Genomic DNA, 15,179 nt, shown 5'->3' on the forward strand with positions numbered 1-15,179 from the left:
ACAGACATGACACACACACAAAAAACACAAGCTAAATACTGCTGAACTGTATCAGTTCTAGGAGCAAAATGTTATCCTCCCTACATACTCTGCTGCTGAAACCCCTCCAAAGTCAAGGGGTTTTGAAGAGGTGCGCAGGAAAAGGAGTACAAAATGGCACCTCTCACACTTGACAACACCCAGACCCCTTGGGACTGAAACAGCTACTTTTTAGCTTATGCTGACAGTTACTAGCCCAATGGTGGAGGAGAATTTGGTCTACTTTCTACTATTGTGCCCCATTTCCTAAGTGCTTTACCAGCACAGCTCCATCAGTGCATCTTCTCAGCTGGCTGCAAACAAAGAGCAGATAGACGCAAGGCTTTTTTCTGTTCTTTGGGCTAATTCCTTAGACTTATCAAACCAGCCTGCTTTGTTGCAATGCAGTCCATGTAACTTGAATGCTTGCAGAAAGCAGTACAGGTTCAAGGACATTCTCAAAAACCTTTTGCATATCAGGACGCCTTGACCTACAGCTGTCTGCCACATGTGGCTCCAAAGTGTTACTGTTATCTCACATCGCATTTCAAGGGCACAGGTTCATGCAGAAATACTATACATGGGAAACTTCAAAAAAGAGGCATAACTCTGGTGCACAGATCTGAGAGAAACATCAAACCTATCATGCACGGTTATGGCACACACAGCATTCCTTGCGTTCTAACAATGCTTTTGTCAAAATGAACCTTTCTGTCTTAAGCAGGGAGACCGTCTCCAACATGACCTTCATCGTGAAACTGCTGGAAGAGGCTCTTCATGGAGCTGCTCCACTTTGGGTGGGTTTCTCCAATGGCTCAGCACTGTTTTCCATATAGGATCCAAGCAGGAAGATGTAAGGCTGAGTTTTTAAATGCAGACCCTGGAAACGTCAGTGCTGCCTTGATCTCCACAACTGTGAAACTGGGGACACCAGTTATTTAACTGCTAGAAAGGATAGTGAGAAAGTGGTTTGAAAGTGTTGGAAGCTGTCCTGCTGACAAAAAAAAAATCTGCTACTAGAAATGTTCTTTCATAAAATGGTGTTTGCTGATTTACACAAAACTGTTGCCCTTTTCTGTGTCAAAATGAACACATCATATGAGTTTTCCTTATTTCTATTTCAGAGGAGTTTCAGACTCCTGCTTTATGATCAAGCTGCAAATACCACTGCTCCAGTGCTTCATTGTGTTTCCAACTATCCTGACACTCAGACAGGGAAATAAAAATTCAAATCCATTCAGCAGCTAGAGCAACATTTTAAATGCAAGCCATCTCCTTCAACACAGGCACAGACACATAAAATAATTGTCATAGAATCACAGATTCATTTCTATTGGAAAAGACCTTTCAGGCCATCAAGTCCAACTGTTAACCCAGGACTGCCAAGTCCATCACTAAACCATGTCGCTAAGCACCACATCTACAGGTTTTTTAAGCATCTCCAGGGATGGTGATTCCACCACCTCCCCGGGAAGCCTATTCCAATGCTTGACCACCCTTTCAGTGGATGAAGTTTTCTTAATATCCAATCTAAACCTCCCCTGACACAATCTAAAGCCATTTCCTGTTGTCCTATTGCTTGTTCCTGAAGAGAGGAGACTGACCCCATCTTGCTGCAACCTTCTTTCAAGTAGTTGTAGAGAGCAATAAAGTCGTCCCCCCCCGAGTCTCCTCCACTCCAGACTGAACAGCCCCAGTTCCCTCAGCTGTTCCTCATACGACTTGTGCTCTAGAACCTTCACCAGCTTCGTTGCCCTTCTCAGGAAATGAGGGGCCCAAACCTGAACACAGGGTTCGAGGTGCAGCCTCACCAGTGCCCAGTGCAGGGGGACAGTCCCTTCCCTTGCCCTGCTGGCCACGCTGCTTCTGACACCAGCCAGGGTGCTGCTGGCCTCCTTGGCCACCTGGGCACCCTGCTGGCTCATGCCCAGCCGGCTGCCGACCAGCACCCCCAGGCCCTTTCCCACCAGGCCCTTTCCAGCCGCTCTGCCCCAGCCTGTAGCGCTGTGTGGGGCTGCTGTGACCCAGCTGCAGGACCCGGCACGGAGCCTTCTTGAACCTCATCCAGCTGGCCTCGGCCCACCGGTCCGGCATGTCCAGACCCCTCTGCAGAGCCTCCTGCCCTCCCGCAGATCAACGCTCCTGCCCAGCTTGGTGTCATCGGCAAACTTACTGGTTAACCCCCTTGCCCAGATCTTAAGATATTCAACAGGACTGGCCCCGGTGCTGAGCCCTGCGGAACGCCACTTGTAACTGGCCACCAGCTGGATGTGACTCCATTCACCAGCACTCTCAGGGCTCGGCCATCCAGCTTTTAACCCAGTGTAGAGTGCACCAGTGCAAGCCATGAGCAGTTTCTCCAGGAGAATGCTGTGGGAGATGGTCTCAAAGGCTTTACTAAGGTCCAGGTAGACAACATCCACAGCCTTTCCCTCATGCACTAAGACAAGTCATTTGTCACAGGAGATCAGGTTTGTCAGGCAGGACCTGCCTTTCATCCCATGCTGGCTGGGCCGGATGCCCAGTTGTCCTGCACGTGCCCGTGATGGCACTCAGGTTGATCTGCTCCATACCCTTCCCCAGCACGGTCAGGCTGACAGGCCTGCAGTTCTCCATCCTGCCCTTCTTGTAGACGGGTGTCACACTGGCTAACCTCCAGTCTTCTGGGACCTCTCCAGTTTTCCAGGACTGTTGATAAATGATGGAGAGTGGCTTGGTGAGCTCCTCCACCAGCTCCCTCAGTACCCTTGCAGGGGTCCCATCCATCCCCATAGACTTGTGTGTGCCCAAGTGGAGCAGCACGTCAGTTACTGTTTCCTCCTGGGCTGTGGGGACCTCATTCTGCTCCTCCGCATCCCTGTCTTCCAGCTCAGGGGGCTGAGTTCCTAGAGGGAACTAGGAACCTCCTAGTAACGCTCCTAGTTTAACGCTCCTGCTGTTAAAGACTGAGGTAAAGAAAGCATTAAGTACCTCAGGCTTTTCCCCATCCTTTGTGGCAATATTCCCTCCCGAATCCAATAAAGGATGCAAACTATTTTTGGCCCTCCTTTTGTTTCTGCTGTATTTGTAAAAATATTTTTTGCTATCTTCTATGGCAGTGGCCAGCCTGAGTTGTAGCTGGGCTTCTGCCTCTCTAATCTTTGCCCTGTGCAACCTCACAACATCCTTATAGTCCTCCCGAGTTGCCTGCCCCTTCTTCCAAAGGCAGTGAACTCCCCTGAAGTTACCTCAACATTTCACATAATAATGACAAAGAAGAGGTTTTATTCCACGCCAACTTTTAAGACAAGATAACTACTTTAAAATCAAAGGTGTCTGCAAATACAGGGATGTTTCTCCTTTGGATCCTTCTATTTGAATGTCATTTTTTTTTTGCAGCTGTCCCAAGCCTTCAAAACACTTCCACACAGATAAGCCAACGCTCAACTTTCACTCAGTGGAAACAGGACCCAGAGCGAGGCACCCAGTCCTGATCCAAGCATGTGCTTTCTTGCTCTCTCGAACAAGGGTCTTGTGCAGGTATTTCACAAATCTAAGTGCAGGTGAGGCTGATTCAAAATCAGTGGAAGATGCTATCCAGTCTGGGCACTGAGCCAATTATGAAAAAGCCCATTTTCAAACAAACAAAAAGCAACTGTCCTACAGAAACCTATGGGAATAAGGCACCTGGCTTTTGGAGACAAAATACCTTGTTGTGAGCCATTCTAATTCATCCATTTCTTGCACAAGGATATTTCAGCTTGGCTTCTTCCAAAATAAAGACACATTTTACAGTATGTTTTGCATGCACAGGGATTGATAACAACCTCTCATACGTATTTTCCTCTCACTGCTCTTGCAGAAAAAAGGAGAGGAATGATCTTTTGAAAGTACAGAGTACAAAATCCCTCTCATACCTAGAAATTATTATATAAAACTTACAACTTGGTTATCTAAGAGAGCCCTCTGAAAACATCCTTCTGCCATTTGTCACAGGTTTTTCTTTTTCTCCCCTTTTTTTCAAGTTTAAGCTAGAAGGGCAGCAGCTGTGCTTAGTTGTAAGCAAAACCATTTTACTTAGAACCACTTCAAAAGGCAAGAAAGTTGACTGATGGTGTTTTGCAGCTCAGAAAACGTTAGCCCATTACTATATGCAACATACCGTAACACAGTATGACCTCGTGCAAATGTCAGAAGCTTCCTGAGAACTTCACACCATTACCAAACAAAGAAAGCGTAAATCAGTGTTCTGCTAGCTCCTTTCTCCTCCCTTTCAACATTAACTGGTCTAAGCACACAGTTACCTTAGCAGAACAAAATTAATGAAATGTCTGGCTGAAATACCAACTGAGATAATACATGAACTGGCAAAACCTCTATAAAGCTGAAGTTACAACTCAGGTGTAGGTAACAGACTGCATGCATTGTAAAACCATCTCAGATTTGCACTTGGGAATTGAATAATCATTTTTGTTACAGATACAAGTTTCTGATGTTTTGAAAATCTGGCTGCAAAATGAAGTTTTTATTTTGACCTGTTGCTCTTCTGTATGCACTGTTACCGTCCTGTAAAATTTCTGGATTACCAATATGCAAGTCCTCACATAGATCTTAAAAATATGGGCTTGCTGCACGAGTTACTAGGTAAGGTTTTACAGTCTGCATTATTATAGCAAGTAAGATTAGATGATCCTAACGTTCCCCTCCGGATCTAAAAATCTATGAACATTTCTTAGAAAGAAAATGAGTCTCTGAGTATGGTTACTTCAGCTGCAGAAACAGGAGGAGTAAAATATGATTTATTTATTTAAAACATGCACTAGAGTTGTCTTTAGCAAGTAGCAACCACTAACTTTGCAGAAACATGTCACCAGGCTTCATACAAAGCAGTCAGGCCTTGTACAAAGTTCAGCCCAACAATCAATGGAGAAATGCATAAGAATGTGTCTTTTGATTGAGACAGCACTTGCAGCATGAGCAGTCAGTACTTTGGGGGAATGGACTGCCCTCTTTAATAAGCAGGATCCACCACCCACAGCCCGCTTGCTGACTCAGCAAAAACCCTCAGATCCTCTGTGGATTGTGAAAAGCACCAGAAGAAAATGTCATGGAGGTGTAAATCATGGACTAACAGCCTGAGAATATTATTTTGTCTGTAGATGGAAAAAGTAAAAGCAGTCATCTCCTCCAAGAATGTGCATAACAAAAAAGAAGATGCTTCTAAGCAGGTCATTAAATGGGTATTATCCTGCTTACATGTTCCAGTTTCTCACAGAAATACTGGTGCCTCTTCCACCCACTAGCTCCCTGCTATGGAAAAACACTTCTTCAGAGTCTGGAAAATGCTGTTGGATCTCGGTAAATTACATCTCACTGCTTGTCGGTTTCTGATTGATGGTGTAACTTAGGGAACAATATCTGTATGTGGAATACTGTCTGGAGAAGCAGTCAGGGATTATTGAAAATACAGTATTTATGCAGTTTAAAAATCAGTGGCACATTACGCACAACTTTTTTCTAGAGTGATGAAAAACTACTGAAGTGCATTTGGGAACAAAGGGTATAAGGTCTTTTGTCTATTTGTAAGAACACTCAACTGGTAAGACTTCTTAAGTGAATTAGTAGTGATGGATGCAAGAAAAAGCGTTAACTGCAGTTGAGCATAAAGCCAACTGCTTCTCCAACCAATGGGCAGAAAGGAAGACATCACTGTTCAATGGTGGTCAGAGAAGAAGGAAGAAAATAAAATTGAAGAAAAGAGAAGGAAAATGAACCAAGGATCACTGATTTCTCTAAGCCATTTAAAACTACTTGAGAAGGAGGAAAAGTCTAAGGTTTCATCACACCACGTGTTGTTTCTTCATCTATCTGATACTTCACAGTATTTGGAAGACTTTCAGAAAACAGCCATTCCGACAGAGCAACCGCCCCCTCAGCACAAATTGTTCTGGAGTTAGTGAATACAAGGGCTCAGTGCTGATTTACACCAGCCACAGGTATGACTTTATACACATCTCACCATCCAAAACTTAACAGTTGAGTCCTTAAGGTCCTTTCATGGCACTACCACCCTATTTTTCACTGCAACACAAATGCAACAGACACCAGGACACTGGCCACAGAAAGGCCACGACTGAAAACAATTATGGAACCTGCACAACATATATCCTTCCATCAGATATAAAGAGAAGATTAATTTCATTATAAGAAGATGTACAAGAGCATCAAAGAAGCAAATGAGGATGGATGCTGTTGCCAGTGGCGTGACTGTGCAAAAATAAAACCAGAACCCCCACAAAAAATTGGCAGGTGTAACGTAGATGAAAAGAAGTACTTCCCACAGACCATACAAAATTAAACTGCCCAATTTGTTGATTGCTACAGAGAGACAAGAAGTGTGAACAGGTTATGGAAAGGTTAGCTCAATTCATGGAGTGCAGTCTGCTGCTGGTAACTGAAACGATGGTTCAGAGGAAATCAGCAGCTTAAGACACCTTTGAACATTGCAGGAGCATGAGGATTTTGGACATACAAAGCAGGATCACCCTACTCTTTCTGTTCCTCTTCCTCTTCTTGCTCCTCTAGCATCAGTTACTGTCCTATTCCAGGGACAGGGAAGCAGCTCAATAGAGTTGGTCTGCTCCAGCAGGGCCATGTTAATGCCTGTGTGTGCGCTCTACCTGCTACTGAAGCAAGGGAACAAGGAAGCAAGAGGAACGTTTTCAAAACCACAGGGTAAATTCAGCAATGCTTTCCTGGAAATTACTGCAGATAATAGTAATCCTTAGGACAGCCAAGAAACACTGCATATGAAAATAAAACCTTATCTGCAGCAGTTTTAAATTAAGTAACACTGTGTGATGAGTTTGAAAGCAAACAAGGAAGCAAGTCTGCAAAGGGCTTCACAACATGGTTGGGATGTAGGGATAGTTCCCACATGTGGTTCAGAAAGAAGGGAACAGCAAATGCTCCGGGGGAAGCCTGTGGAAAAAATCATGGACAGCATTTCTGAGGAGAAGAAAGTTAATTCTGTGGTTGGGCAAAGATAATTCTTTTTTCCTGGGATGGAGCCAGGGGGTGGAGCACCAAAGATGGAACCTCAAGTGACTTTTTCTACAACTTAAGAGACATACATAGGAGCAGAAAGGCATGAACAACTGTGCTCCTGAACCACAAGACTGCTTGAAGTACAAGCTTGCACTACTGTCCATAACAGCTCTATGTTGCCACTCCACTATAAGCCTTCCAGAAAACAGCTACCATCTTGAAAACACCTATTTTCTGACACCTAGCTTCCTTCCCAGCAGCAACCCACACCTCCTGGGTGTCTGCCCCACAGCAAGGTGGTCCCAGACAACTTGGTGGGTGTACTTACCTCTCACTTTTGAATCCAAGTAGGAGGGAACGTCCTCAGAAGTCAAGATTTGGGTAACGCATGTGGGAGTGCCAACCCCCTGTCCCAGGTAGGAAGCAGGTGGGTAGTAGGAGCACATGCGATACTGGGAGCTGATGGCTTGGTGGTTCTCCATGCCTTTTACCTGTCAGAGAGAGAAGCACAACAGCAGTCTGTGAAAGCTGAACCCCAGCACCCCACGGGCACCCCACTGCCACATGGTGTGCACATGAAGGAGCCCTCAGGGGATGGATGAGAAGTCAAATCCTGACACGCTGGTCTTGGGTTTTTGCTTTGATGGGCTCACGGTGTGTCCACACTGCTCAGCTGCAGGTGAGCTGGCATGATATGGGATGTGACCTAGCGGTTACAGCAGCAGGAGCAGCACCAGCATACCTAGGGGCTGGTTTATCTCACCTCAGGTGAAGCTGCATCTGGCACACAAACATGCACTCTTTACCGCAAGGAGCTTCCTGGGAAGTCTTCTGTTTATGGCACAGACAACACCACGGGAAGCTTTCCAGACCCCTTCAACTGCACACACCTGGCCAGTGTCAGAGGTGAAGTGACCATCCAGTCCCTACACCTCCCCAGAGACTAACCCACCTCAGACTGGTAGTAACTGCTCTGCCAGGGACCTGCGGGGTGGCTAAGGAGGACAGTCCTACCAATTGACTCACTCGGGACACACTCTGCAGAATCTGAGCAGTCACAACACACACTAACACACTGCTTTTCTTACAACACAGTCAGATGGAAAAATATTTTCTTGGTTTACCCAGAAAAAACAAATTGTGGACAGACCACACAAGAAGCCTGTAGCGGAGCCACAGCTGGACACCAGCCAGCAGGTCCACTGTGTCAGCAAAGAGTCCACCAGACAACCTCCTCCCCATCCCACAGTCTGCAGCAAAGCTGGCAGCACTGAGAAATCAAAGTCTGTCCTACTCCAGTGCCCTGAAATCATCCAAACTGCTCTCCTGAGGGAGGTGGTAATGCGTTTTTAAATTTTTGTTTTATGAAAGAACTACCATCTACTATTATTTGTTCCCAAAACCCTACAATGTAATGTGGCTACAGTGCTCCAAAAAATGCAGCCAAACACTTCACAAGATTTAAGATTATCAACAGGAAAGGTAATATGACCTGGTCTCCCTAAGTCTGCCAGGAGCTGAATGATTCTAAGATGGAAAGCTTCTGGACAGAGAAAAAATACCACAGTTCTGTACCAGGTATAAAGGTAGAAGTGCCAACAGTAACGCACATCTAGCTATGCCATTAGATGTTTACTTTGCAACCAGAAGTGTCTGACAGCCTTTTCAGCCGTATCTCACCATGGTTAGAGGAGCTCTGCCCACTCCACTGTGGCTCCCTTGGATCCCAGCCAGCCACACGTGGAACCCTGCTGCCTCAGATGGCCACCCTGTGCCAGCAGACCCCCAGGGTCTGGTCCTTGCAGAAGGAGTCACTGGCACCTCCCAGCAAAGCAACCAGAATGCAGTCACCCCTTGTTTTCTAGGAGTCCCCTTAATAATTCAATATTCATTTTAGTATGCCTGGCTGGAAATAATGTGGCCTGAGTCACATAAAATCCTGCTGGTGCTCTCTGAGACAGAGGTCAACATCCCGCTTTCCAGGTGGAGCCAGGCTTACAGCAAGATTAAGTGCTGAGAGAGAGCAGTGGCTGTTTACAGGAAGCAAAGTGCACCTCTGCCCGTCTTCTGACAGCAGCACAGTGGCACGTATTTGCACATATACTGAAGGACCGGCAGAACATGCTTTTAGTCTGTGAAAGTAAGAGTTTTTCTATTATAAATTAAAGCAATACTTAAGATGTTGATTTTTCTACCATCTGCACCCTATGCTTGCAGAAACAGCTCTATATGCACCTATGTTAACCATGAAAAATAATAACTTGCTCTTAAAAAAACATTAATGTGTCAACCCAAGGAAGCTTGAGCTCAAAAAACGCACTGACATCCTCTCTACTATTCCGAAAAATGGCAGTCTCCTCTTGGAAACAGACATCTGTACTTTGCAGAGACTCCTTCAACAAAACCCAGGCTGCCTCTGCCCTGAAATTATGGATCAGCAATGCAAACTGCCCAAAAGCTCAGTCCAAAGGCCATTTTGAATCTACATATCCACAAAGCTCAACAGCTCTAGAAGTACTAGGGAAAAATGTTAGCAAACTCCTCTGTCTGCCGTTCTGCACACAGACTTCCCTCCCTTGATGGCGCAGGGCTGTGGGCAGCATCCACGGTCCTCACATCTCCACCTCTCCCCTGTGCAAACGCACATGTGCACGTGTACAACTGAGAAAAGGTCGCCTGCAGCAGACAGCATTACTTCAGCTGTAAAATTGAAGGGAACACTCGCTGGCACTGAAAGAGTCACATGCGTGTTTCCTCTCCCTTTAGAGTGGACGCAGTGACCTGTTTCTTTTCGAACCTCTTTTTAGGGTTTTTCTCCATTTCTTAAAAAACCAACTCATCTAAAACCTCTGGATGCAATGAATTATTACTACTATTATTATTAGTGTGTGGTAGCTGGCTAGCAAGAGACATGTTTTATAATCTTATTACCCACACCAAGTCTATGAACCACAGTTCGACCGACAGCCAGCTGCTTGGCTCTGCAAAGAATATGCTGTGTATTAACTGCTGAAGAAAATCTAAAAGCTTTGGTTTTGTTTTATTAAACTGTTTAGAATACACACTGCAGTAAATCTGAACCATAAGGTTTCCTTTTTATAGTGCTTAGCAATTCTATTTTACAGTAACAATAAAAAAACAACCAGTCGTAAAAACTCCTGACCTTAGCGCTGCATTAAAAAGTGGTCTCAGGAGATCATTACCCCATGAGAAGGGGCATTTGCTCTGTATTAACTCCTGTAGCTCTGAAGAGTCCTTGCACATTTTTGGGTGCCAGAAAGGGAGATAAAAACAGCCCTGGGGAGGTCCTGGAATATTCAGATTATTTCCAAGCCAGGGCAGTCTGGCCTTCCAAATACTGCAGCCATGTTTTCTCCAGGTGCCAGGTTTGGGAACCTTCCCTGGGTCCTGTCTTGGGGGAATCCTGGGGTCATGCAGGGATCACAGGAGGAGATGCCTGGCCCTCTGGTGCCTCCCCTTGCCTCCCTCACCTCTTCCAGTCCTACAGCTAGGCCAAGACAGGCAAGGACTGGGATGGTGCCACAAGCTACACTGATTGGCATCAGCACAGGCTATGCTCCATAAGAACAAGGCACGTTTTAGGTAAGGGAGCGCTATGGAAGGGATGGGCATGCACTTGCTCTCTGCAGAGAACAAGATGAACTCCTGAGTTGGACACATGAGTTGCTCACTTACAGTGCATCCCCTTCCAGCCACATTTCCCTTGTGCCCTGCCCCAGCTGCAGGATTGATTCACCAAGTACCCAACTTCAGTGGGAGAAACGGATTATCAGAGAAGCACATCTGGCCTATTCAACATTGATGGATTCCTCTAAACTGTACAGCGCAGCACGCACTCAGTGACTTTTTAAAGGATGTACTGCAAGCAACAATGGGATGCTTATAACTCACAAACAAATAAACATGGCCTGATTAAAAGACGGTGCACACAGGGGAAATTCCTTCCTTGGTCCTTTGTAAAGCCAATATGGGAAATCAGAAGGCAGGAACAACTCGTCCCCAACAGGCTAACTGGAAGCAGGATTGGTCTGTCACTGAGCACAACAGTCAGTGCAGACCTACAGCAGTGCGCAACAGTGACAGAATACGTAGCAATAGCCAGGGAAGCATGAATAAAATGCTCTTGCATCAGTTCACTCTGTTCCTGCAAAAAAAGCTTCCTCAACAGCTTGTGGAAGAGCAACGTAAAGCCCAGCTCCTCCTTCCATGCTCCTGGAAACATCTGCATAACTTCTACAAATCTTCATGCAGGAAGAGCTGATGAGAAAAGGTGGCCAGACCAGAGGCAGAAAAGAGGCAAGGCAGGCACAAGTGGTGGCTCACTTCCTCCAGCCTCACAGATGAGAAAATGGTCCTGCCCTTCCCACATGATTTTTTCAGACAAAACATCACCCGGTTAATTCTTTTATTTGCAGAAGCTGCAAGACACAGTCTCACAGGTCAGTTTCTGGCACGAGATGAGAAAGCATCTGCCAGGCACTGGAGTGTCGAGACATCAGGAATCTCCATCCTGTCATGTGCAGGCTGTGTGACCACGGGCAAGTTATTTAACACTTCCCTGCCTCAGTTTCCCCAGCTGTAAATCAGGGTTGCCACTGCTCTCCCATCTTGCAATGCTACTGCCCATGAGCTGACCTCTCCCAGGTACTGCTGCACTCACACTGCCCAGGGTGGCTTTGTTTCATTCCTAAAACCAGCTAAGCATATTTTCCAGCATGAGGCAAAACAAGTCTATGATACCCTGCCTTGACTTACTTTGATTCTAGCACAGAAAATACAAGAGACATCTATATCTGTCCCTCCTTGATAGACAAACTTAATTAACCTTTGCTATTCTGTTCCAACCTATTCTTTTAGACAAAGGCAGTGACCCATAAACAATATGTTACCATCAGAATCTCAACTGCGGTGACACCTAGAGATATAGCCCTATCAGCAGTATCGGAAAACAAACCGCTTAGATTAGCTCCTCCAAGAAATATGGATTGCATTCATGTCACACATGAGCTGTCAGAAACATTAGGATACTTTTAGCATAAATCTGTAGTGTGAAGGGTATGTTATGAATACAGTATATAATACACTGCTTACACATAAAATCGCGATTGTGTCAGTTGACTTGCACAATGTGTATATATTTACACACACACATTTTACACCTATTTCTGGAGAGTTAGACCGCACATTTCTGCAAGAAGGCCAGGCTTACTGGAGTAAAAACTGTGCCAGAAAATAGAAGCACGTTGTGGAAGCTGAGAAGACTTACCTTTTTTACTAGCAAGCAGCTATTCTTAAAGAGTTCAAACTGCTAGCTGCCCTATCACAGCTACACTTTTCTAGATTCAGTAAAAGACAGTCTTCTATGTTTGCTGCTTTTTAAGAAATCCTTAAAAAACCAGTTTCCTACCTCAGCAATGCTAAGTATTTCCACTTCGAAACGGTAAATGTAATTCCCATGTTGGCAAATGAGTTAAAATCTCTCAGTCTGACTTTCACCAATTCTTACTTCTGGTTTTTGCTCTAAACTGGTTTAAGAGAAGAACAAGAAAGTTGAGCTTTTGGAAGTGTGAATACTGGTTTGCCAAGCTGCATTAAAAAAAGAAAGAAAAAAAGCCACCTCAGAGCATAAAATAGATGTCATGAAATTCTGAAATTTGTCCAAAACCACCTGGCCAGCTTAAACCTTTCTGCAAAGCAGGATCTGTGGAGTTACCAGAGTAACAAAGAAAATGCAGCTGTTTGTCCCCAGGTGTGGGGCTAAACTTGGCATCTTGTGGATTTTTAATAGTTCAGCTGTAGAAAACAGAAGAGTTTTAACACTTTTTGGGGAGGATGCTGACTCACAAGGAGTCCCTATTATGTTCATGGTCTGTGTCACATGCCAGTGGTTTCACTGCCATCTTGGAGAATTAAACCTGATTAGAGTCTGACATGTCCATCCAGGTTTTACTTTTGATGTAGAAAAGACTGTTGTCACCACATCATTTTCCAGTTGCTGTCCCTAAGTGCGTTGCAGTGAGACCAGTTTCAGAAGGACCAACTTCCACTATATAACACCGTGCTCTGACTTGGAGCACTAATGTTGGTGAACTCATTTAACTGTTCACTGGATTGAATGCACATAAATTCCTGCCATAACGAACAATTACAAGAGCTTCAAGGGAGGCTCCACATGCTCACACACAACTGGGGTGAAAGGAGATGCACAGTAACCACCACATCTGCTACATTTCCTTTCTGACCTAAGCTTGCCTTTTCTTTAGGTACACCACCAGATATATCTGATTATCTGCCTTGCAGGTGACAAAAGCAGCAGAATACAAATGACTGAAGGTCTCGACCAAAACTATCCTCTTCATTATGCTTATCAAATCATGATGGATACAGCTTCTGGGATAACTGTATACAAATGAACAAAACCTACACAGAAATATCTAAAAAATTTGCACCTCTATGAATCCACTCATGAATCCACACCAGCCTCTGCCAAGAACAAAGACTAATGAAATCTGACATTAATCTACATTAAAGATTCAGTGATTCCGTTTATTTGCCAAGGCTCAATGATGCATTAATCCTCATCCCATCCCACACACTCACACATTCCCTCCCTGGCTTTTCTCCCTTGCTCCCTAAATCCTGAAACAGCAGACAGCTGGGCTGCTCAACACCTTGTCTGCATCCAGAAGTTACCTTAAGTATGCAATTCTCCTTGTACAGTTACAGTTATTCCAAGACAAGCTCAAGACTCTACCAACAGAGCCTGGAAAAGACAGGGGTCTTGTCTACGCTGCTTAAACTAGGGTACCTTACAGGAGCACACAAAGACACCCTCCCGCGAGCTCACAATCTTAGCAAGCTGCCTTGATTCAGTTACAGCAGGCATCATACAGCTAAGATTTTGGTGAAGAAGCAAAAATAAAAAACTTTGATCAAAAAAGTTACAGCACTACCAGTCACACGCTGACTCACATACTGGAAGACTGGTTAAGAAAGCTGCGCATGTGAAAAATAAACCCAGGCAGTACAGGCAGTTCAGCAAAAATTCCTTTGTAGATACAGCTACATGGTTCCTCTGGGAAGAATCAGCCTGGACAGGTGTCCTGGTTTCAGCTGGAATAGAGTTAATTTTCTTCTCAGCAGCTGGTACAGTACTGTACTTTGGCTCTGATGTGAGAACAATGTTGACAGCACACTGATGGTTTTTAGTTGTTGCTGGATGACGTTTATACTAAATCAAGGACTTTTCAGTTTCCTGGGTCCTGCCAGCAAGAAAGCTGGAGGGGCGCAAGAAACTGTGAGGGGGCACAGCCAGGGCAGGTGACCCAAGCTGGCCAAAGGGACATTCCATACCACGCTATGTCATGCTCAGCAGCAGATAAACAGAGTGAGTTGGCCAGGACCTGCCGATCACTGGGTCACTGCTCAGGGACCAGCTGGGCATCGGTCAGCGGGTGGGGAGCAACTGCACTGTGCAACACTTGTTTTCTTTCCTCCCTTCCCTTTGGATGTTGTTTCTCTTCCATTCTCCCTCCTCTTCATTATAATTGTTGTTGTTATTATTACTTTTTCTGTTCAAATTTTGTTTCATGTCAGTTATTAAATTGTTCTTTATCTCAGCCCCCCGAGGTTTACATTTCTTCCTGATTCTCCTCCTCATCCTTCTGAAGGGTGTGGGGAGTGAGTGAGTGGCTACGTGGTACTTAGTTACTGGCTGGGGTTAAACCACAACAATAGGTTTGCCAACAAAACCCCCTGAAGGTGTAAGCAAGGTTTGATTCCTCTTTGTGGATCATGCTTGGAAAACTCTCCTGTAACTCCTCACTGTGCTTGACAAAGAAATGCATTCATCCTTCTCCATTTAACACTGTATTTCTGGATCTTACTTTACCGGTAACCTTCCACGCACAGAATTGACGTTTAAGCGAGTGCAGTAGCTGAAAGCCTGTTCCCCTTACAACAAACCATCTTCAGTGCCACACAGTGTTTTACAACCTCGGCATCACTGCACCCGCTGCCATCAAACATTATCTAGCCTAGCACTCAGTAAAACTTTTTATGATTATTTGTGCAATGTTATGCTGTCATAACAGTATGCAAACCCCATGATTCGT

The 15,179-nt window shown here is 45.0% G+C and overlaps 1 protein-coding gene across 1 annotated transcript in view; it reads right to left on the reverse strand.

The window, feature by feature from the left end:
• Positions 1-15,179, reverse strand: part of LOC121081189 (doublesex- and mab-3-related transcription factor 1-like) — a 63,229-nt gene that overhangs the window by 21,575 nt on the left and 26,475 nt on the right. The window contains exon 4 of the mRNA XM_040580018.1: positions 7,373-7,535. Coding sequence (XP_040435952.1) covers positions 7,373-7,535 — 163 coding nt within the window. The remainder of the gene's footprint in view (positions 1-7,372; positions 7,536-15,179) is intronic.

The sequence above is a fragment of the Falco naumanni genome, chromosome Z, assembly GCF_017639655.2.
Source record: "Falco naumanni isolate bFalNau1 chromosome Z, bFalNau1.pat, whole genome shotgun sequence".
Taxonomy (NCBI): Eukaryota; Metazoa; Chordata; class Aves; order Falconiformes; family Falconidae; genus Falco; species Falco naumanni.